The sequence below is a fragment of the Cucurbita pepo genome, chromosome LG20 (genome assembly GCF_002806865.2).
Source record: "Cucurbita pepo subsp. pepo cultivar mu-cu-16 chromosome LG20, ASM280686v2, whole genome shotgun sequence".
In the NCBI taxonomy this organism is placed as follows: domain Eukaryota; kingdom Viridiplantae; phylum Streptophyta; class Magnoliopsida; order Cucurbitales; family Cucurbitaceae; genus Cucurbita; species Cucurbita pepo.
The window spans coordinates 2,502,409-2,525,771 of NC_036657.1; the positions used below are offsets into that span (position 1 = coordinate 2,502,409).

Here is a 23,363-nt window from a genome sequence, read left to right on the forward strand (position 1 = left end):
TTTTTTTTTTTTTTTTTTTTTTTTTTTTTTTTTTTTTTTTTTTTTTTTTTTTTTTTTTTTAATAATATCGCTTTTTTTTTTTTTTGTCTTTACCTACTTATAATATCTATTATGCCTAACTTATGAAACTTCCCACGTGTTTGCTTGTTTTATTTATTAACATGCTACTGAGAATACTGAATATTTGTATGATATTATTCAATTTAAGTATAAGCTCTCGTGACTTAATTTTTTGTTGTCCCTAAAGTCCTTTTCTGCCGGAACTTCACAAGGGTTGCTCCGTTCCCCAATCAGATGTTTAAGCATAAGCTATATTTTGCGAGGAGCCAACCAGGCATATGACAACCTCTCAATTGTCATCGTCTAGCCTCTCTTACTACCCAGGTAGACTCTAGTATAGTCATTCCTTATTATCCTCTCAATAACCCTCAAGATATACCAACTTAGATACTGTTGCTACTTATGGAACCAAAATTTACCAAATACTTATTAACTAATTTTTGTAAGAGTGCAATGGTCTGTAATTATTTTAAAAGTTACCTTAGTCAAAGTAAGCCAAAGACCAAAAAGATTGAAATTTGAAATGGGTTTATTTTATTCTTTTTTTAAGAATTAAAGAAGAAAAAAAAAAGTTAGAAATTTGAAAATGAAATTTAAGGTAAGAAAAGTGGATTGGATTAGAGGTAAAAAGAGAGTCGGTGTCGTACAGGGTTTTGAAGCCTAATAGTTGACCAACAAAATTCTGCCCATCTCTAACCGTGTGCCTTTTTCTTCATCTTCCTCTGTTTCTTCTCTGCTCCTCCCATGGCCGCTCTGAAACTCCCAATTCTTCTCCTCTCTTTCCCCCTTCTTTTCTGCTCCATATCCGCCCTTGATTTCGTCTTCAACGGCTTCAATTCCACCGATGTCTTCCTCTACGGCAACGCCACCATTGAATCCCGCATCCTCGCCCTCACCAACCAAACCAGTTTCTCAATCGGTCGCGCTCTGTACCCTTCCAAGATCCCCACTAGGGCACCCAATTCCTCCCGTCTCTACTCCTTCTCCACTTCTTTCATCTTCGCCATGGCCCCTTACAGGGATACCCTTCCCGGACATGGCTTGGTTTTTATCTTTGTTCCGGAGACTGGGATCCACGGAACTGCCTCCGCTCAGAATTTAGGGTTTTTGAACTTCACCCTTAATGGGAACCCTAATAACCATGTCTTTGGAATTGAGTTTGATGTGTTTGATAATGAGGAATTCAATGACCCCGACGACAATCATGTGGGAATCGACTTGAATTCCTTGACGTCTACCGCTACCGGAGAAGCTGGGTTTTGGTCCGACGATGGCTCGTTTAATAGGTTCCGGCTTAATAGCGGCGAAAATTATCAAGTCTGGATTGATTATTCCGATTTTCAGATGAATGTTACGATGGCTCCGGCGGGGATGAAGAGGCCACGGCGGCCGTTGATTAACGCCACTCTGAATCTCTCCCATATTTTCACCGACGAAATGTATGTGGGGTTCACGAGCTCTACAGGGCAGTTGGTTCAAGGCCACAACATTTTAGCCTGGAGTTTCAGTAACTCTAATTTTTCGTTGAGCGAGAGTTTGATTACCGCTGGATTGCCCTCCTTCGTCCTCCCAAAAGACCCGATTACTAAATCCAAGTGGATCATCGCCGGAGTGACGGCCGGCGGATTCCTATTCGTTTTCTTCATAGCTACGATTTTGGGGATTTTGATTGCAGACCACCGGAGGAGAGCGAGGGCAAGAGCGGAAATGGAAGACTGGGAATTGGAGTATTGGCCACACCGAATTACATATCAAGAAATCGAATCGGCAACCAAAGGGTTTGCAGAAGAAAATGTCATCGGAGTTGGAGGGAATGGGAAGGTGCACAAAGGGGTCTTGGCTGGAGGAGGTTCGGAAGTTGCAGTGAAACGAATTTCTCACGAAAACGATGGGATGCGAGAGTTCTTAGCTGAAATCTCGAGTATAGGAAGATTGAAGCACAGAAATCTAGTCAGTTTGAGGGGTTGGTGTAAGAAAGAGACGGGGAATTTCTTACTTGTCTATGATTACATGGAAAATGGAAGTTTAGACAAATGGGTATTTGATTGCGACGAGAGAAGCATGTTGAGCTGCGAGGATCGAATTCGAGTATTGAAAAACGTAGCTTCGGGGGTTTTGTATTTACACGAAGGATGGGAATCCAAGGTCCTCCATAGGGACATAAAAGCCAGCAATGTGTTGCTAGACAAAGACATGAATGGAAGACTAGGAGATTTCGGTTTGGCTCGAGTCCATAGCCACAACCAAGTAGCTAGCACGACTCGAATCGTTGGCACCATGGGCTACATCGCGCCAGAGTTGATTCGAACGGGACGAGCCTCGACTCAATCAGACGTATTTGGTTTTGGTGTTTTGATTTTGGAAGTGATGTGTGGGAGGAGACCAATAGAGGAAGGGAAGCCACCATTAGTGGATTGGGTTCGACGATTGGCGGTTGAAGGGGAGATCACAGCAGCAGTCGACGAGCGACTGAGGAAGAAGGGCGGGTGGAACGAGGAGGAAGTCGAGAGAGTGTTACATTTAGGATTGTTATGTGTACATCCCGACCCGAAAACTCGACCGAAGATGAGGCAAATTGTGAAAGTTTTGGAAGGAAAAATAGAGGTGGATGAGAATGAGAGTGAGAGCATGAATGCTTATTTGCTTGAAAGATTGAAGTCGCAAGGAATGTGGTGTGATTCTGGCGTTGGTTTTGGGCATAAACATCCAACATTTGAGGATTTTCTTCAGTCTTCTTCAACCTCCCTGTCTTGGTCCGATTCCATTGTAGTGGGCAGGTGAGGAAGGTATTGGACTTGGAAACTCATTGTACTGGATTATTGCTTTTTATACCGTACATAAACAAACTACTTCTAAACACTGTTTTGGGCTTTCGGCCCGTTTGTAAGATTCCACAGTGGCCCACCTATGCCCATAATCATGGATATGGGCCTTTCTAGGCCCAAGTTATGGACTTGATGGATTTGAATACCTTCCAAGTCCGTTCATCACCAATAACATATAACAACACGATCTTCCATTTTAATTTTAATAGTAACACCGTCAAAACCTACTCTTCCGAATTTTCTCAAAATTTTTAAGAATTCATACCTTTTTTTCCTTTTCAACTGACGTGGGATCTCACAATCTATCTCTCTTTGGTGCCAGCGTCTTCACTAATAGTCATTCATTTCTCTAATCGATGTGGAATCTCAAAATCTCTCCCTTCAAGGCCCAGCGTCCTTCGCTAGCACACTGCGTGGTGTTTGCCTCTAATGCCAGTTGTAATAGTTCAGTCCACTAATTTGCATATATTGTCCTCTTTAGCTTTTCCTTCAAAGTTTTATAATGCATCTACAAGAGAAAGGTTTCTAGGCTCATTTCTCTCTCCAACCGACGTGGAATCTCACAATTATTTATGTAGCATACATTCTAATAATAAATCAAGTATATCGTTCATGTATCTCATTCGTTTATCAAAATTTATTTTACTTAAATTTTAATAATACCATCACATATATCATTCATGTATCAACTCAATTAAACACGCCACCTCTCATTATTGATTTTATATTTTAGGAGAGAGAGAAAGTAAGAAAAGAAAAGAAAAGAAAAGAAAAACCCAAATATTTCACAATTTTAGGTTTTTAAAATTTATAAAATAAACACAAACGCAGTAATAAGACAAATTAGATTTATTTTATGTCCAGATTAGAAAAGAAATTGTGCATAAATCCCGTGTTTTAACAAAAGCTTGCAAAAACCAAAGTTTCATACTAACAAGGACCCATTATTTAATACAATTTTAGCAATTTTAACTTCATTTATTTAACACATCTAAATTAAATTAACAATTATGGTTAATCAATATCTAGTTATTTATATATTAATTATCAATATATGTAAATTGTGAGTGTCGTATAAAATAAATTTATACCAATTCCTATTATTAAAAAAAATTCTGTATTTTTTTTTATAGATAAAATGGAAAATTTAAAGGCATTTTATTAATTTAACCTCTATTTTTTTAATACATATTATAAAATTTAATGAACCAAACATAACACATGCAAAAATACAATATAAAAAAGAGACGAAAAACAGAGGCCACATGAAATTTTTAGGCGGCCTGTACCAATATAAGCCACAATTAGACGATGGAATTCATAGGTAAACGTTGTTTTCATAATTATTAATATTAATATTGGATCACCATCCCCTTAGCTTTCTAAAACCGTCTGCACCAATTTCATAATTTATGGTTAATATTATTGATCTTTTTTTTTATTTAATTCAATTCATTGAAATGTATATTATTAAAATAATAAAATAAGCTTTTTTTTTATTTATTTAAAATATTTACAGCATGTTATAGAAAGATAACATTTAATCTATTAATAAACAAAAAAAAAAGAAATATAAAATTCACATCAATCATCAATTTCCACTCTGTTCTCCACAAACATCTAAAAGCTTCGTGGATGAGAGAAGAAGGTTCGAGTTTTATACAAACTTTTAATTTCATTTTAAAATAAATATATATATATATATTGACGTTTTTTTAATCTTCATTAACACAATAATTAATCACTTTTTAACAACTTTAAAAATCAAACTAATCACTTTCAGACCCATCTTTAATCATCCATGTTCTATTTAATATTTGATTAATATATAATTAAATTATTGATTGGAATAGTCTGTTTTTCTACCGACTTCTAAAAGCTTCCATAATATGTGGAATATTAAATCAAAATTAAGAAAATGTTTAAATCTCATTTACCGTTTTAACTTTTATTTTATGTTGGAATCTATTATATAAATATGATAAATTAATATATGATTGATAATGTAAAGAGATCAGGCGCATAAAATAATCTAAAAACACTATAATTTATAGATAAAATCAAATGATTTAAGGATAGAAACATGGGCGTGGGGTCCCACGCGCGGGAAACGGCCAAAGAAACGTCAACGGCGGAGGCGAGGAGCCGCGTAATTGCCACGTCGGCTTAAGCAATTTACAAAGATCCCAGCTCTCCATTATGGCAAAAAAGAAAAAGAAGTACAATGATTAAAATCGGGTAGGGAACAGGTGGGTCCCAGAATTCCATGATCAACGTCGGTGATTTAGCCACGTTTAAATCAATCAAACGTCCAAGAATGATGGTCCCACCAATCCTACCGGATTATGATTTTAGGATAGAATTCGCATCCCATCTGCTGCGTCGCTTTTAATTATTTATGTCATCCCGCTAATTGTTTTTTCACAAAACCTGGCCCCGCCATTCCACAAATATATCCATTTATTTATATATGTATTATTCGTTTATTTCAGCACTTTATGATTTGTATTTATTGTTCACAAATAAATTAATATTAATTATAAAACATTTTGGATCTAACGAAATATAAATTAAACAAATTAATTATATATTAACTCCAGCCTTTTTCAATTTTAATTGCTTTTTATTTTGTTATTATTATTTTATTTTAATACCCCACAAGTTATAAAAAATAATAATGATTGGAAATGGAAAAAAAAAAAGAAAAAAAAAAGGTGCAATGGTGGATATTCGAGCATATCCGGATTAGGTTGATTAAATGGATCGGCATTATTGCACTGTCCAAACTGACGTGGATCCCCGCTGTCCGGTCTATTAAAGCCCACGAGGGATCAGTATACTAGTTTGTTCGATCATGTTCAATTCGGCCACGCCACATCATCAACGTGGAGCCCAACTGTACGTGGCGTCTCGTTTATCTGCCCGGTTTTACGGTAGACCCGGTTTGATCCGAATAATTTGGTATATAAAGACGGAGTCGTCCAGTTAGTTCTACACAACACACACCTGTGTGAAAAATCACATAATTATAAAATGGCCGGCCGGAGTTTCCCGGGAACAGAGGTTTCGAGTTTTTCCGACATGGTTTTTGGGTTTTTGGACGACGGCGAGGGGTTCGCGGCGGAGGGATTTGGGAGCAGCTTAGAGAGTCAAGAGAGTGAAACGACGGCGTTTGATGAAAATGATGAAGAGAAGGAAAATGGCGAGAGCTTGGAAGAAAGCAAGAGCTTTTGGGAGACCCAAAACCAGATTTTACAAGTGAGTGATTTGTTTTTTAATTAAATTAAATTAAAAAGAAAACATTTGAGGTTAATGGGTTTGTAACTTTGTACTGTAATGGTAATGCAGGCCACGATATGTCGGACTAATTCTCTGGAATCAAAGATCAGAACTGCCACAAAGGAGGCAGTTAAGGAAATACAGGGGACGGGAGGAGCCTGTGGATGTGGAAGATCCGTTCTGGCAATGACCGGCTGCCGGAGCTGCCTGATGAGGGAGATTTCCGGTCACCTTCGAAACGCCGGCTACGATAGTGCCGTTTGCAAGACCAAGTGGAGAAGCTCGCATCATATACCCTCAGGTAAACGAACAAACAGACACAAATGGAAAAAGAAAATTTATGGAAATTTTTCAAAATTTCTGAATTGTTTGGGCTTTTTTCATTGAAATTGATTCAGGGGAACACACATTTTTGGATGTGGTGCACAAATCAAAGAAAGGGGAGGTGAGGTACATAATTGAATTAAACTTGAGAGCAGAGTTTGAAATGGCTCGAGCTAGCGAGGACTACAACCGCCTGGTACGGCGGGTGCCGGAGATCTTTGTGGGGAAAGTGGAGAAACTTCAGGGCGTAATAAAAATAGTGTGCGGCGCTGCGAAAAAGTGCATGAAGGAGAAGAAGATGCATTTGGGGCCATGGCGAAAACAGAGATACATGCAAACTAAATGGCTGAGTGCTTGTGAAAGGACCATGTCAATGCCTCTTGTTTCAGTTGGGTACTCGTCTGGTCGGCTTCCGAAGCCCAGAGCTTCGATGCTTACCGTTGATTTGCTCGACAAATTGCCCAATCGGACGGCTGTTGAAGTCGTCTAAATTGTTATAAGATAGATAATATAACGTAGAGTTTCCTTTTTAGTATTGGCCACTGTTCCACTTTTTATTTATTTATTTATTTTTTTAATGTTTTTCAGCTGTAAACTTTGGTGATCTGGTGGCATGTGAAAATAAAATTCACAACCCATGAGTAATGGAACCTACGAGAATAAGGCTGGATAGGATAATTATATTTAGAGTTACATGGATACATGGAATTGTTTCTTGGTTTATGTGGCTGACTCAATAATTAATGTTTGGTGCTCTCTGTCAAAGAATTTGTCACTTAAAATCTTATTGAAACATTTAAGTCCTGAGGTTTAATAGTTTTAAAATCGACTTAAGAATGAATGAAACAGTGTCACTCCTACTACGTATGTCATCTGTATTAATGCTCATCACACAAACATTCTAAATGTCCTTGGCTCCTAAAAACTGTATTAATGCTCATCACACAAACATTATAATGTCCTTGGCTCCTAAATTTTTTTTAAGGTCATGTTTTAATTGAATGCTAAACATCTTACTACGGAGAGATATATTAAAAATGAGGTCAAGAAAAGTAACAAATTGTGAGATCCAGTTCCTTTAGAGAGGAAAAGGAAACATTCTTTATTTAGGTAAAAGGTTTAGGAATGACTTCCTTCTTTATTTATTATTTAGGTAAAAGGTTTAGGAATGACTTCATTCTTTATTTAGGTAAAAGGTTTAGGTATGACTTTGGATGTTACAAATGGTATTACACTGGAGCCAGCCACCAAGCCACCAAGCAAGCAGTGTGCCAGCAAAAACACTGGCCCCAAGGGGGGTCGATTGCGAGATTCCACAACAGGGAGGGAAACGAAGCCCCCAAGGAAGGTGGATTGTGAGATCTCGGTTGGAGAGGAAAATGAAACATTCCTTACAAAGGATGTGAAACCTCTTCCAAGTCACCAAGTGGCGTACCAACGAGAATGTTGGCCCTCTAGGTGGGTATATTGTGAGATCCTACCTTGGTTGGAAAGAGGAAACAAAGCATTCCTTACAAGGATTCTCCATAGATACTCAGCAACGTTGGCCCCCAAAGGGAGTGGATTGTGAGATCAAATATTGGTTGGAGAGGAGAAGAGGATGAAGCGTTCCTTACTAAGACGTGGAAACCCTCTCTAGTAGACACGTTTTAAAATGGTGAGACTGACGACGATATGTGATGAAAATTTGAAGAGCCAAGAAAGTAGAAAGTAAGAGAGTTGGATGAGGAGAGGGAAGAGAAATAAAGTGCAAAGGAACAGATAAGTTCACAATTCTGAGAGGAGAATTCCAAAAATATCGTCAGAAACGTATTCATTTCAGTCATGTGAATGTTAGAAACAGAAACAATTGAAGGAACCAAAAAAAAACTGCAAAAGTTTTGTTTCTTTTTTATCTACAATGAACCTGGGGAGCCAACATGATATTTTCAAGAAAAGCTAAAAGCGCACAGAGAAAGATTCATATGAATTTAGGTGTGGAGGTGAGAGAATTATGAGAATGAAGAGGACCAACCCTCTGCATCCATCCCATGCTGCTTTAGACCCTTTCTTGTGATCTTCCCAACTTCCCTTCTGCTCTCTACACTTCACCATCTCCCCCAACACAACTCTCAAGCTGCTCTAATACTTTTACCACCTGCCAAAACTCCGGCCTCTCTCCTGGTTGCGTGGACCAACATTGCTCGATCAACGCCTGCATCACTGGAGGACACTCGCTCGGGATCACCGGTCTAATATTCTGAAACATACAGCCCCAACAGTGTTACAGAACAGATAAGTTGGTAAATAAAAAGATGGTGCTTAACAATAAAAATACCTTATCTACAACTGCAAAAGCTGCTTGGATGGGAGTCATATCCTCGTAAGGGATTTTTCCAGCTACTAATTCCCACAGGATGAGTCCAAAGCTGTACATATCAACCTTTCTTCCATAAGGTTTACGTTTGATCATCTCGGGGGCCATCCAACGAAAAGTTCCAGGGTCCTCCGCTAATGTATCACAACGTGCCTCCTCACAAGCGATGCCGAAATCGGCAATCTTTAGACAAAAGTTTTCATCAATAAGAACGTTTTCAGGTTTGAGATCCCGATGAATGACGCCTTGTGAGTGAATGTATTCCATCCCACGAGCAATGTCCAAGGCAATAGCAAATAGTTTTTGCAATGGGAGAGATTTTTTTTCAAGTTTGTGAAGATATGCCCTTAAGGAACCCAGAGGTAGATACTCAGTGATTATGCAATAAACGGGTGGCATTTTCACAGCTGCTACCAACTGTAAAGCAATGGCAAATACAATACTGTTCATACATAATTCATAACACAGATACTTTTTCTTTTCAAGCAGCAACTGGGAACTCATATCAAACATTAAAAACATAAAAGTTCAGCGAAAGATATGCCTCAAAACTAACCTAACAAAAAGTAATTCAGATGAACTTGTCATCAATCAAGGAGCAAATGCTTACCTTTATAACGTTGGGATGGCGGAGACGAGATAAAAGGGTTACTTCCCTATCAAACTGCTTTTTTAAGCGACCTGCGAGTTCTCCATTTTCGTCATCGACTGGTAGATTGATCATCTTAGCAGCAACAACGTTATCTTCGTAAAGTCCATGGTAAAGCCGACTATGAGCTCCGAAAGCAAATTTATGCCCAAAACTCAACTTCGACAGGTCAATAGACGATTCATCTACAGCCTCGACAGCGGTGACCTTCCCTCCATTGTGCTCAAAAAACCTTGTCCAAGAAGACTCCTTGAACTTGGACTTCCCATTGCCTTTAAATGAGGCAAAATGCCTCAGAAGGCCTTTTAATTTCTCTTCCTTTAAGGAATTGCGCTCCTTAGCTTTTTTACTAAATAGTCTTCTACCCTTGTCTTTTCCAGGTGCCTTCCTCTGAGGCGGCGGCGTTGAAAACCGCTTCTGATCGGTACGTGCACTCTTAAATGCATCGGAAAGTGTAGTTTGTGGAGGCGGAGCCGGAGACAAGGACCTCTGCTTGTTAAGAACATGAGATCTTGATTGTGCAACTGAGTTGAGTGGTGGGTGAGTGGCGGCAGGAAAGGAAGCCAATCGTAAGGACTCTAAACGATAGCATATTGTGTGAGAAAACTTGGTTCTTCTTAACCAAGAATTAGGATCTTCCTCCATGGCTTTCAAAAGGCTCAAAAACAAAGAATCTAATCAAGACTCTCAATCAACAAACCCCACCTACTATAAAGAAAACAGGACGCAACACGAACATAGAAACAGAAATTGTTCTTGTTTAGCGGAAGCTTGAGAGGGCTAATCAAAGCTGTGAAGATCAATCAAGAACAAGATCGTCTCCACCAATAACCTCATCTCCATTGAAACCAAAATCCCTTGAAAACCAATATATCCCATCAAAATCCAAGAGAAATTCTCAATCTCGGAGCACCCAAGTCGAAGTCTCTCCCTCGAACCCTCAGCCACATTGTCTGAACAACCTCTTCCTCTTTTCAAACCTACACTGTTGGCCTCAAGAAGTCAAACGACCTCGCGTTCCTACGTCTGGAAAATCCCACACCAGAATTCCAATAAACAAATTGAATCAACAAGGCAAAAGAAAACAATCGAATCCATACTACGGACAAACTTATAATCACATTAGCCGTCGATTCACATAAACAACACTCACAATCATTGTTCAAACACAAAATGAACCGTAAGCAAAATCAAGAAAATGCAATCAGTATATGACCCAAAAGCGGGAACAAGAGATTATGAGAGAAAATAAAGAAGAACTCACCTGGAGATAAACAAAACGGTGGAGTCTCGGGCACCATTGGAGCCATATCTATATCATTGCAGCAACAAAACACCATGAAAAAAATCGTTGAGGAAATTTTGCAGTTCGCAAAGGGTTTTATAATTCGTAAAGGGAATGGGTGAACTTAGAATCTTTTGCTCGCTTTCCTTCACCGTTCGGGAATGACAGATGTTACTTGAGATGGAAAAAAATAAACGAACAAACAAACAAAAAAGATCAAGTGTGGCTCGCACGCAGTCGAAGAGGTGTTGGTTCTCCGGGCATCCCGTGGAGCCTATAACTTTTTATTTTATTTTATTTTCTTTTATAAAAAGTTGCTATTTGGAGGGGTTCCACTGCGGCGCGACGGCATGAAGCTGTGGGCCCTAATGCCCTCTAAAAGTGAGGGGGAAACTCCAGGTGTCACAATTAAGGAATTATAAAGATCCAGCGTGGCACTTTGATTGGTACGGCCTCCCATCCCGCCTTCCTCGGTTCAGGGTTCCAAAAAGTGGAACCCTTTCAAATTGGGTTTTAATTATGTTTTTTTTTTTTTTTAATATTAAATAAAATATTTCAAATGGGTCTGAATGTTTGGGCCTGAGTGTTTTATTGGGCCGAAATGGGCTTTGCATGATTTGTGTGTGTACGGAATTGGATCTAAAAGATCTTATGCATTAATTACACCTCCTTTTAAAAAAAAAAAAAAAAAAAAAGCATTAAATGTGACCTCGTTGAGTTGCTTGCAACGGCGGTAATCTTGAATTGAATTTCAATGGAGCTATTCAGACCGTTGATCTCTTGTAACGCATTTGCCAATGCATTGACTTTTTACTTCCGTGGAGTGCAAGAAAAATACTTGTTTTGGGATCTATGAACCAAATTTAATTAATTCCATTGCAAATTAAAAAAAAAAAAATAATAATTTATGGTTTTAAGTGATAAACCTATATATAATCATTAATTTGAGCCTAATTAATACATTATTATTTAAACAAAACGCTTAATCATTTATTTATAAAGTTATAAGAAAAACCGGTAAAATTGAGCACACGGTTTGTGTCTACGAAGCAAAGCTGAGATGCCACGTGTATTGAGTCTGAAATCAAGCCACGTAACATAACTCTCTCTTTCAGCTGCATTGCATGTTACCACCACTTTATCCATTCATGTCTTTTTCACTTTTAATTTCAAATTAATTATATTAATTTAAAACTCAAATATACAAAGAAAAATAACATAATATATATTTGTATATATATTTAACGAGGTGTATTGGAATACTAACAATTTTCCCATATTTTCCGGTGACTGAAAATGCAATAGAAAGGACGGCACGGTCGTCTAGAAACACTGACAACTCAACTTTTATTATAATTATATCAATTTAAATTAGAAATGTTTTTTTCTTTATTATTTTAAAATCATATCATACAATTAACCCTCACCGATTTTGTATATATAATAATCCCCTTGTGGCTGATGTTTCAAGCTTCGTATTCCAAATGGCTTCTGTCGCTACCGGTGCTGTCATTGTCCTCCTGCTTGGCTGCGCCCTCAATGCCTTCCAAGCGGCTGCAAACCACGGCAGCCCCACTCCGGCACCAAGGCCAGATGACCGTCACTACCCAGTGCCAGTAGCCGCCCCTAGCCATCACCACCACCATCACCATTCTCATGCCCCTGCTCCTTCCCCTGTTTACGCACCTCCCCCTCCGGCTCACTACGCTCCGGTTCCCTCTCCGGTTCAACCACCCAAACGGTCCACCTACATCCCAAGAAGCTTTGTTGAAGTCCAAGGTGTCGTTTATTGCAAGTCTTGCCATTATCCTGGTGTTGATACTCTTCTTGGAGCTAAACCCCTAAACGGTCAGTTCCAAAACCGTCGAAAGTTTTAACCGTCGTTAACGGAGCTGTTAAAGTACTGTAACTGACTTCTTCCTTTGTACAATGCAGGTGCTACAGTGAAGCTGTCATGCAAGAACACCAAATACGCTCCAACGGTGGAAACCGCCACAACTGACAAGAATGGGTACTTCCGGCTGGCAGCGCCGAAGAACGTAACGAGCTACGCATTCCACCGGTGCAAGGTTTATCTGGTGAAGTCGCCGGACAGCAGTTGCAGTAAGATGTCGAAAATGAATGGCGGAGAGGACGGGGCGGAGTTGAAGCCAGCAAAGGCATTCACGGACGCCGAGAAGAAACCGGTTGTGCTGTACAATGTTGGGCCATTGGCTTTTGAACCTACCTGCGCTCGTTGAACGTAGGTGGGGACTGTGTGGGGGTAGATTAGTAATATCTGGGATTTTGATGTGATGTATTCGGATTCCTGCACTTTTCTAGGTTATTGTGATGTTCTAATGGAGTCGACACTTCAACAAAACCATGCATTCACACATTTTATTTGCTACTTTCATAAATGTTCTTAGATTTTATGAAATTTAATTCAAGTAATATAATCAAATAAGTGGACCGTTAAATGAAGATCACAAAATATTTGAAAGTTAATTAAAACAATTATATTACATAGTTTTTATTTATTTTTTTAATTATTAAGATGCTACATAATAATATTTGAAATGATTTTTAGTAATTTTTATACTCTTCGAAGAAAAAAATAAAAAACAAAGCTGACAGGTTTTTTAGATATGTTGGATTTTATGATATCGAGTATACTTCCTCGGAAATCGGTCTTCTTTATCTTAAATCGATAATTTTCAACTTTTTCCAACCATAATCAATAATAACGGTAACTGATTATTTATGTTTAACGGAGAAAAAAAATTCGTTACATTTATTCCAAGTTTATATGGGGAAGGTTGCAATGGCTAAAATTGATACAAGAAGTTTGAACTTTCTTTATTTGTAATTTAGCTGAATTAATAATAAAATTAAAACTTTGGATAATTCACTTAAAACTTTAAAATAAAGATATTTAAAATGTTTTTACCAGAGCAATCAATATTTAATTTACAAATATTGTAAAAAAATTTAATAAAGTTTCTCGTTTATAGTCAACATTTCTTTAAATCTTGTTTTCATACTCTCTTTCGAAAATCTTTTTACCTCTATGTTTTAAAAATCTTCTTCTCAAACGGGACCAGAGTGTTGAGTAAACAAAAACGCTAGGCTCCTACGAGTGGAGGGGGTGGATTGTGAAATTTTCAGTTAGAGAGAAACAAAACATTTCTTATAAAGAGTGAAAACTTCTCTACAATATACGTGTTTTAAAACAGTGACACTGAGAATAATATGTAATAGGCCAAAATAGGTAATATCTAGTAAAGGTAGCGATTGTGAGGTGTAAACGTGGAATATAGATTACACTTAACGGTCAATTTTGATTGTGTACCAATTTGAAATTCACTGTTTATTTTAAAAAAAAATAAAGTAGAATAAAAAGAATGAATGAGATCCGTGGGGGCGAGGGTAAAGCAAATGCGTGGCGAGCGGAGCGGGCGCATTTTGAGATGGAATCCAAAATGGGCACTCAAAATAATAATCCTCTACAGGTGTCGCACCGTATAGCAACCGTGGTCCCTTCTCCGTTTTGTAGCATTTAGTTTCAATTTTTATTTTTAAAAAAACATTGAAAATTGGAAGAGAATTGGATTCACCTCTCTTCTCTCTCTCTCTCTCTTTTATTTAAAAATTTGATAGTAAATAAAGAAAAGAGAGAAAGCGTGGGGTAAGATTCCTGCCACACCAACAATAAATAAATAAATAAATAAATAAATAATTTATATAGCTCAAATTCAAAATTCAAATTCCCCGAAGTTGAATCAAATTAATAGCTATGAATATGCAACCATGCTTCTAACCTCACTTTCACGTGCCTCGACCCGTAAATTTAGAATTTTCAAGAGATGAGAGACCTACACTATATACTAATACTTCTAATGAATCATAACATTATATTTTACCGAGGTTAGTTTGAGATCCTCGTTTCTTCCCTAATTTAGGTTTTGGGTGTTAGATAGAGCTAACCCTTATGTTGTTCGAGCTAGGGGCATGCATTTGACCTGCCCTAATGAGCAAACTGCTAACCTAGTCAAGGTCGATGCCTAAATCCTTCTCTCCCCTAGGCTAGTAGCTTGAGCTTAGAATTTATGGGACTTATTAATTACAATTTATTTTATGAAAAAAAAAATAAATATGTTTGCGATTGGAATAGTAATAAATTCAGATGAGAGTATTAAGTTAATTTAAAAGAATCAAATGCTTGAGAAACTCTTTTTTTCTTTTTAATGGAATAACTTTGTTTAGTTATCTTCCTATAATTTATAAAATAATTATTGGAATATACCTAGAAACCACANAAAAAAAAAAAAAAAAAAAAAAAAAAAGCAAAGTAAACTATTGTTTTATTTTAAAAAGAATAACACTGTGTATTTTTGCTCACTTATTGTCCACTCAATTTAATAATAGGACAGAGAAGCTTTATTCCCCATATTTTCCATCCAATAGGCGTGACTAAGCATAACATATTTTAATTAAATTATATAAATATAGTTTCAATAATATCCTTTAATTAAAAAAAAAAAAACTTTTTAACATGTAATTTATGTGTTACATAGGTTTTATAGAGTTATCGTATGTTTTTTATATGCATTTTATGTTTGTGTATTATTTAAAATTATTTTGCTACCTGGGGGCTACGTTTCATAAATAGAGAGGAAAATTAAGGGTATTTGCGAAATAATCAAATAATGGGTATCAATAAATGACCTTCTGATTTGGTGATATTACAGAATCTGCCACGAGACTGTAGACCGTCAATGTGCGGAAAATTTGAATCTTTTCTTGACGTTTTCCACCACTCTGTCTCTCTGTCTTTGTTTCTTTGTCCAATTTTTCTCAGCTCGGCCAATTGAATACCGCGCACCACTCAAGTTCTGCTAACCCCAATCTCATCATTAGCGCGTATTCTTCACATTCCACAACTGTTGCTATTTCTTTTGACGTTATATATTAATTATTGAGTTTTGCATTAAAAAAACCGTTGGTTTAATACCTGAATTATTAGAATCTGTCGTATTGGTTCTTATTTTCACTAAAATAATTATGATATTTTAAAAAATATCATATTAACTTTTGCATTCCTCCAGTATGATTTATTTACTCATTTTCAAGTATTTTTATAAGTAAAAAATTATCCTATATCTTTAAAATTATTTTCATTCATATATAAATTATATTTTTTTATTTAATGTCACGCTAATTTTTGTTGTTATTTTTATTAATTATTGAATTGATAAATAATTGAGGTCTAAAATATTTCTTTTAAGTTAAAAATTACAAGAGAGAAGTTTTGAAAGTTTAATGAAATCTGCACAAAGCCTTGGGACCCAAATGCTTGATATTATTAAGGTAGAAAGTTGACAATCATTAATTTATTGTATTTATTTTCAAAATAATTTGAAGTTTATTCATTTATAAAAAAAATTAATTTAGGCGGAGGACCCTAACTTAGGTCTAATTTTAATAAAATACTCAGTGTTCCAGGTACGAAGGGGTAAGATTTCTGTTTATTTGCATTAAAATATAGCCTTTTCGGAGTAATTATGAATCAACTATTAATTAATTAATCATTATTATAATTGGTAACCCTCAAATTAAAAACTAATTAATGCTTGTCAACCAGTGTTATAAGTAACCATGGAAGTTATGGACATCTCTAGAATTTAATTATTTATAAATATGTTTTTTAATAGTTTATTTTTCAGTATTAAAAAAAATAAAATATAAAAATGAGGGGAAAAGGGGCGTGGAAAGAAGGCGCGTTGTTGATGATGAATATGAATGATTGAAATTTGAAGGTAGGCAGTAAAAAGAAAGTCCCCTCCAAAACGTTTCTTACCAAACCATGAACCAGACGGCGAAGGCAGAGGCGGAGGCAGAGGCAGAGGCGGAGGCAGTAAGAAATAAGAACATCACTTTCTCTCTCATCTACCCCACTCACCACGCCTCTGCTTCTTTCTCAACACCTTCCTTCCCCTTTTTCTCTCTCTAACCTCTCTGTGAAACCTCTTCACTGATCACAACCCTTCAATGGAATCCTCTTCAGTTTTACAAGAAAACCCATGCCCTTCTTCTTCTTCTCTCCTTCCTTCTCCAAGTAGCCGCATGACTCACAGTACTACCAGTAGTAGCAGCACCAGCTATGGACTCCAACAACTCATGCCTCCACCGCATCACTTGCACTCGCCCAAACCCATCACTCGATCCGAATCTGTTAACCCTTACCCCACTACCTTTGTTCAAGCTGATACCTCTTCTTTCAAGCAAGTAGTTCAAATGCTCACTGGATCCCCTGAAACCGCCAAGCAAGCCTCTGTTAACCCTGCTGCTGCGCCTTCCAACTCTGATTCTGTGTCCAAAACGCACATTCCTCCCGTTAAATCTTTACCCAAAAGGCAGCAATCTGGATTCAAGCTCTACGAGCGTAGGAACTCTTTGAATAAACTTAAAATTAACCCGGTGTTTCCCGTTTTTGGTTCCACTACTCATTCGGGGTTTTCTCCGAGGAAACCTGAAATTCTTTCTCCGAGTATTCTGGACTTTCCGGCGCTCGCTCTCAGTCCTGTCACGCCGCTGATTCCCGACCCGTTTGATCGATCTGGGTTGGCGAATTGTAGCTACTTGAAGAATGGGAATGCCAAGTTGGATGCAGAGGCGGAAGAGAAAGCGATTAAAGAAAAGGGGTTTTACTTGCATCCATCGCCGACCACCACTCCTCGTGACTCCGAGCCTCGGCTGTTGCCACTGTTCCCAATGACATCTCCTAGAGTGCCAGGTTCATCATCCATTTCATGAATTGCTCTTTTCTTTTCCTCTAAGGATTTTGGGTTTTTCAATTTTACATGTTGCTGCTGGGTGATGACATTTGATGATAATGAAAAGGAGGTGAGAGTGGTAAGGCTTGTAATGATATATTTCCAGAGAGTGATAGATTGTTGCTTCAATTACAAAATTTGATGTTCTGTATCCTTTCTTATGAAAAAAGGAATAAAACTTAGCCCCATTTTCTCCCTTGTTTGTTCCCAGAAGAAAAAACTTAGCCCCAAATTCAATCATGTTTCCCCCTTCCTTAAGATTAATGTTCTATCGGATTCTTTTTCCTTCAAACCCACGACAGTTTACAAACAACTTTAGGGATGAGCTATAATCCCTTTCCATATCTGAAAATTTGTTTAGCCGATCGGTTATGATTACCATTATTACTCCTCGTCGTGTAGTCAACACTCACCACTGAATAAACGCAATATAAATGCGAAGACTATGATTTTGGCATTGGCAAAGCAATTAGTGTGGTGCAGGTGAATGAGGAAAAAGGAAGGGTGGTGTGGGGGAGGGTTATGAAAAGCGGCCTCGACCCTGCTCTAACTTTCAACGATAGGAGTAAAAGCTGGGCGTGGAATCTTGACCTTTTGTTACCTTTTGTGTTGTATCTTGTAAGCTTTTGTCATTGGTAACTTTCTTTTTGCTCTCTTTTTTCCTCTGTGCTCCATATTCCATGTTTGAGGCCTGAAGTAACTTGTGATCATTTATCCTGATAGGATTAGAAAATTGATTCTGGAAGAAGATTTAGGTGAGATGGAAGTGAATCTGGTCAACACTTTTAGTTGAACAATAGCAATCTTATCATCCATCTTAGTTTAGGGCAGCTTTCAAAGTAGGAAGGAAGCATCCATGATGAGTTATTCTCTAGAACAGGACATTACAACTATTATAAAACGAGGAGTTTCCCTGTCAGAAAAGGTACTCAAATGGGGACGTTGAAGCTGGAACAATAAATAGGGCTGTGTTTAGTGATGATCTGAGTAGAATTTGCAGGCATGGTAGAGATATTTTGTTCTTAACCCTTACGGTGGCCTACTTGGTTGACACTGAACAATCCGCCGAAACATGCTCAAAGTAAATGGGGACACGGGAGGGAAAGGAAGTGGGAGTTGTGATGAAGAAAGAGAAAGGGAGGCGGAAAGCCAGAAAACATGGTGCTCTTTTTCAGTGATGTTTGTTTGTTTGTTTGTTTGTTTGGCTGATTGTTTTTATATGGATAGTATAGTGTGGTGTTTCTTGTTGTGGGTTTGCTTTTTGTATACCTTTTGACACACTCCTATATGCTGGTGGGTGTCATTAATTGCAATCTTGAAACTTTTCTCTAACTGCTATCACTCCCTGCCTCTTAAAACGACCCTACTCCCTACCCTTGTCAAGAAGGGTCAACTTCTTTACTTCAACATCTCCCTAATGTCATTTTGCCTTTAGAATCTACCAAAATGGTCTTATATGGATGAAGATGTTAGTTCAAAACAGGATCACCCACGGAAATCTTGTTACAACTTCTCCTTCCTCTAAATGATAAGGTTTAGTGGACTTCTCACGACATTCCGAGCAGCAAACCGCCCATGTCGTTGCAATTCGAACCCCAAAAGTGGGGGAATGGTGGTGGTGGGGATGGTGAAGTGAAGTAAGAGAGGGGGATGATGATTGATGTGTTGTTGAAAAGGAATGGAATACGCAATGGATGGGGAATTGATGATATAAAGGCATTCATTCTCCCTCTCAAAGGCTTTGAGCGTTGGCATAGATTCCCACTAACAATGTCCCACCCAACCAAACGCATCTTTTTTGAATTTCTGCTCTTTATTTATTGCCAACCACATCATAATCCCCTTTCCTCTTACCAGTTTATGCTCAAATATCTGCTTACACCATCCTTTCTATCTCTCTCCTGTTCTTGTTTCTTTTGTTTAATCTGTATTCCCCGTTTTTAGGGTATTGTATATTGGAGAATTCTAATTTCCCAGTAAATTAATTGAATAATTATGTAAATATTGCAGGGTTTATGATTCCCAAGATAATTAAAGTAACGTAATATGCAATCTTAGAATAGTAGTGAGAGTGTGGAAATGGTGTTTAAATCTCATACAGGCTAGCATCATCATAAAGTTTGAAATGAAAATACCTCATCTTCGTCATCAATGCATTCACGGACCAAGCCAGGTGTGTCGGAGGAGGCATGGCATAGTCGGCATGAGAGAGATCCCAAATGCCGGCGGTCGTTGGAGGACGATGAATGCGCAGGCGCAGGCGCAGCCATGTGCAGAAGGAATAGAAGCTTCATTTCTATTGCAGTGGAAAGTAGAGCCTTAACTGTGAATTTAATTGGAGGGTGGACCACTGGGTCGCTGGGCCTGATCACCACAAATTGGGCCTGTTTTGAGGCCCAAAAACACAACAAAATGTAAGTTGGGTTGGGCCGAAAACAAAGAGCCCAAACTCGGTTTTGCCCAAGCCCATTTAGTTCAACCATGTATGTTGGGTTGGGCCGAAAACAAGGAGCCCAAACTTGGTATTTGCCCATTCCCAAATCCAAAGAATGGGTCTAAAACTAATCTAAGCCCAAGCCCAATAAGACCTAAAACTTACGAGTTGAATTTTTGGAAAATTAAAATTTTAATCCAACTTGTGGGTTGACATTTTTAGTTGGTTATGTCCCTATAACTTTTAATATTTAAATTCTATAAAATTTTAGTTATTAATATAATATGTATGGCTGTTAAATATATATATATATATATATATATATATAATGATAATGAAAAGGAGGTGAGAGTGGTAAGGCTTGTAATGATATATTTCCAGAGAGTGATAGATTGTTGCTTCAATTACAAAATTTGATGTTCTGTATCCTTTCTTATGAAAAAAGGAATAAAACTTAGCCCCATTTTCTCCCTTGTTTGTTCCCAGAAGAAAAAACTTAGCCCCAAATTCAATCATGTTTCCCCCTTCCTTAAGATTAATGTTCTATCGGATTCTTTTTCCTTCAAACCCACGACAGTTTACAAACAACTTTAGGGATGAGCTATAATCCCTTTCCATATCTGAAAATTTGTTTAGCCGATCGGTTATGATTACCATTATTACTCCTCGTCGTGTAGTCAACACTCACCACTGAATAAACGCAATATAAATGCGAAGACTATGATTTTGGCATTGGCAAAGCAATTAGTGTGGTGCAGGTGAATGAGGAAAAAGGAAGGGTGGTGTGGGGGAGGGTTATGAAAAGCGGCCTCGACCCTGCTCTAACTTTCAACGATAGGAGTAAAAGCTGGGCGTGGAATCTTGACCTTTTGTTACCTTTTGTGTTGTATCTTGTAAGCTTTTGTCATTGGTAACTTTCTTTTTGCTCTCTTTTTTCCTCTGTGCTCCATATTCCATGTTTGAGGCCTGAAGTAACTTGTGATCATTTATCCTGATAGGATTAGAAAATTGATTCTGGAAGAAGATTTAGGTGAGATGGAAGTGAATCTGGTCAACACTTTTAGTTGAACAATAGCAATCTTATCATCCATCTTAGTTTAGGGCAGCTTTCAAAGTAGGAAGGAAGCATCCATGATGAGTTATTCTCTAGAACAGGACATTACAACTATTATAAAACGAGGAGTTTCCCTGTCAGAAAAGGTACTCAAATGGGGACGTTGAAGCTGGAACAATAAATAGGGCTGTGTTTAGTGATGATCTGAGTAGAATTTGCAGGCATGGTAGAGATATTTTGTTCTTAACCCTTACGGTGGCCTACTTGGTTGACACTGAACAATCCGCCGAAACATGCTCAAAGTAAATGGGGACACGGGAGGGAAAGGAAGTGGGAGTTGTGATGAAGAAAGAGAAAGGGAGGCGGAAAGCCAGAAAACATGGTGCTCTTTTTCAGTGATGTTTGTTTGTTTGTTTGTTTGTTTGGCTGATTGTTTTTATATGGATAGTATAGTGTGGTGTTTCTTGTTGTGGGTTTGCTTTTTGTATACCTTTTGACACACTCCTATATGCTGGTGGGTGTCATTAATTGCAATCTTGAAACTTTTCTCTAACTGCTATCACTCCCTGCCTCTTAAAACGACCCTACTCCCTACCCTTGTCAAGAAGGGTCAACTTCTTTACTTCAACATCTCCCTAATGTCATTTTGCCTTTAGAATCTACCAAAATGGTCTTATATGGATGAAGATGTTAGTTCAAAACAGGATCACCCACGGAAATCTTGTTACAACTTCTCCTTCCTCTAAATGATAAGGTTTAGTGGACTTCTCACGACATTCCGAGCAGCAAACCGCCCATGTCGTTGCAATTCGAACCCCAAAAGTGGGGGAATGGTGGTGGTGGGGATGGTGAAGTGAAGTAAGAGAGGGGGATGATGATTGATGTGTTGTTGAAAAGGAATGGAATACGCAATGGATGGGGAATTGATGATATAAAGGCATTCATTCTCCCTCTCAAAGGCTTTGAGCGTTGGCATAGATTCCCACTAACAATGTCCCACCCAACCAAACGCATCTTTTTTGAATTTCTGCTCTTTATTTATTGCCAACCACATCATAATCCCCTTTCCTCTTACCAGTTTATGCTCAAATATCTGCTTACACCATCCTTTCTATCTCTCTCCTGTTCTTGTTTCTTTTGTTTAATCTGTATTCCCCGTTTTTAGGGTATTGTATATTGGAGAATTCTAATTTCCCAGTAAATTAATTGAATAATTATGTAAATATTGCAGGGTTTATGATTCCCAAGATAATTAAAGTAACGTAATATGCAATCTTAGAATAGTAGTGAGAGTGTGGAAATGGTGTTTAAATCTCATACAGGCTAGCATCATCATAAAGTTTGAAATGAAAATACCTCATCTTCGTCATCAATGCATTCACGGACCAAGCCAGGTGTGTCGGAGGAGGCATGGCATAGTCGGCATGAGAGAGATCCCAAATGCCGGCGGTCGTTGGAGGACGATGAATGCGCAGGCGCAGGCGCAGCCATGTGCAGAAGGAATAGAAGCTTCATTTCTATTGCAGTGGAAAGTAGAGCCTTAACTGTGAATTTAATTGGAGGGTGGACCACTGGGTCGCTGGGCCTGATCACCACAAATTGGGCCTGTTTTGAGGCCCAAAAACACAACAAAATGTAAGTTGGGTTGGGCCGAAAACAAAGAGCCCAAACTCGGTTTTGCCCAAGCCCATTTAGTTCAACCATGTATGTTGGGTTGGGCCGAAAACAAGGAGCCCAAACTTGGTATTTGCCCATTCCCAAATCCAAAGAATGGGTCTAAAACTAATCTAAGCCCAAGCCCAATAAGACCTAAAACTTACGAGTTGAATTTTTGGAAAATTAAAATTTTAATCCAACTTGTGGGTTGACATTTTTAGTTGGTTATGTCCCTATAACTTTTAATATTTAAATTCTATAAAATTTTAGTTATTAATATAATATGTATGGCTGTTAAATATATATATATATATATATATATATATATTTTAAATAATTAAAAAATAAAAAACCAGATTTGAGTTAGTTCTGAACTTTATTCTGGTTGTTCGGGTCAACAATTCAACTAGATACAAAAGATTTTTTTGAACCGAACCCATATACACTCATCTAAAATTTCATTGGATGAAAAAGATGAAACTCAACCATTGATTGCTGTAAGAATGTATTAGTGGGAAATAAATGGAGGAGAAAGTGGTAGAATAAGCTGAAACCAGAAAAATGAGAATAATAAATGAGAAGAGAATCCCATTCATGATCTGTGGACCCTTCTCACTCTACTCCCA

General features: G+C 37.8%; 4 protein-coding genes and 1 pseudogene across 5 annotated transcripts; 4 read left to right on the top strand and 1 right to left on the bottom strand.

Moving 5' to 3' along the window:
- The first annotated feature begins 680 nt into the window (after positions 1-680).
- LOC111782587 (L-type lectin-domain containing receptor kinase VII.1-like) lies at positions 681-3,469 on the top strand. Of its 2 annotated transcripts, none has more exons than XM_023663367.1 (2): positions 681-2,846; positions 3,208-3,469. In XM_023663367.1, exon 1 carries the CDS (start codon positions 805-807, stop codon positions 2,839-2,841), a length of 2,037 nt encoding a protein of 678 aa, XP_023519135.1. In that variant the 5' UTR covers positions 681-804; the 3' UTR covers positions 2,842-2,846; positions 3,208-3,469. The 2 variants fall into 2 exon arrangements, with proteins under 2 accessions (XP_023519135.1, XP_023519134.1); XM_023663366.1 differs by having other exon boundaries at positions 681-2,837.
- A 2,389-nt stretch (positions 3,470-5,858) lies between these two features.
- On the top strand, positions 5,859-7,211 carry LOC111782530. Its single transcript, XM_023663292.1, has 3 exons — positions 5,859-6,143; positions 6,234-6,465; positions 6,563-7,211. The coding sequence occupies exons 1-3, from the start codon at positions 5,919-5,921 to the stop codon at positions 6,976-6,978; spliced, it is 873 nt and encodes a 290-aa protein (XP_023519060.1). The 5' UTR covers positions 5,859-5,918; the 3' UTR covers positions 6,979-7,211.
- A 1,064-nt stretch (positions 7,212-8,275) lies between these two features.
- LOC111782606 lies at positions 8,276-11,042 on the bottom strand (annotated as a pseudogene).
- Positions 11,043-12,214: 1,172 nt separating this feature from the next.
- On the top strand, positions 12,215-13,167 carry LOC111783282 (non-classical arabinogalactan protein 31-like). Its single transcript, XM_023664204.1, has 2 exons — positions 12,215-12,626; positions 12,714-13,167. Exons 1-2 carry the CDS (start codon positions 12,263-12,265, stop codon positions 13,016-13,018), a joined length of 669 nt encoding a protein of 222 aa, XP_023519972.1. The 5' UTR covers positions 12,215-12,262; the 3' UTR covers positions 13,019-13,167.
- Positions 13,168-16,565: 3,398 nt separating this feature from the next.
- On the top strand, positions 16,566-20,500 carry LOC111783648 (VQ motif-containing protein 4-like). The gene is made up of 2 exons (XM_023664565.1): positions 16,566-17,663; positions 20,373-20,500. Exon 1 carries the CDS (start codon positions 16,809-16,811, stop codon positions 17,571-17,573), a length of 765 nt encoding a protein of 254 aa, XP_023520333.1. The 5' UTR covers positions 16,566-16,808; the 3' UTR covers positions 17,574-17,663; positions 20,373-20,500.
- Positions 20,501-23,363: the final 2,863 nt, after the last annotated feature.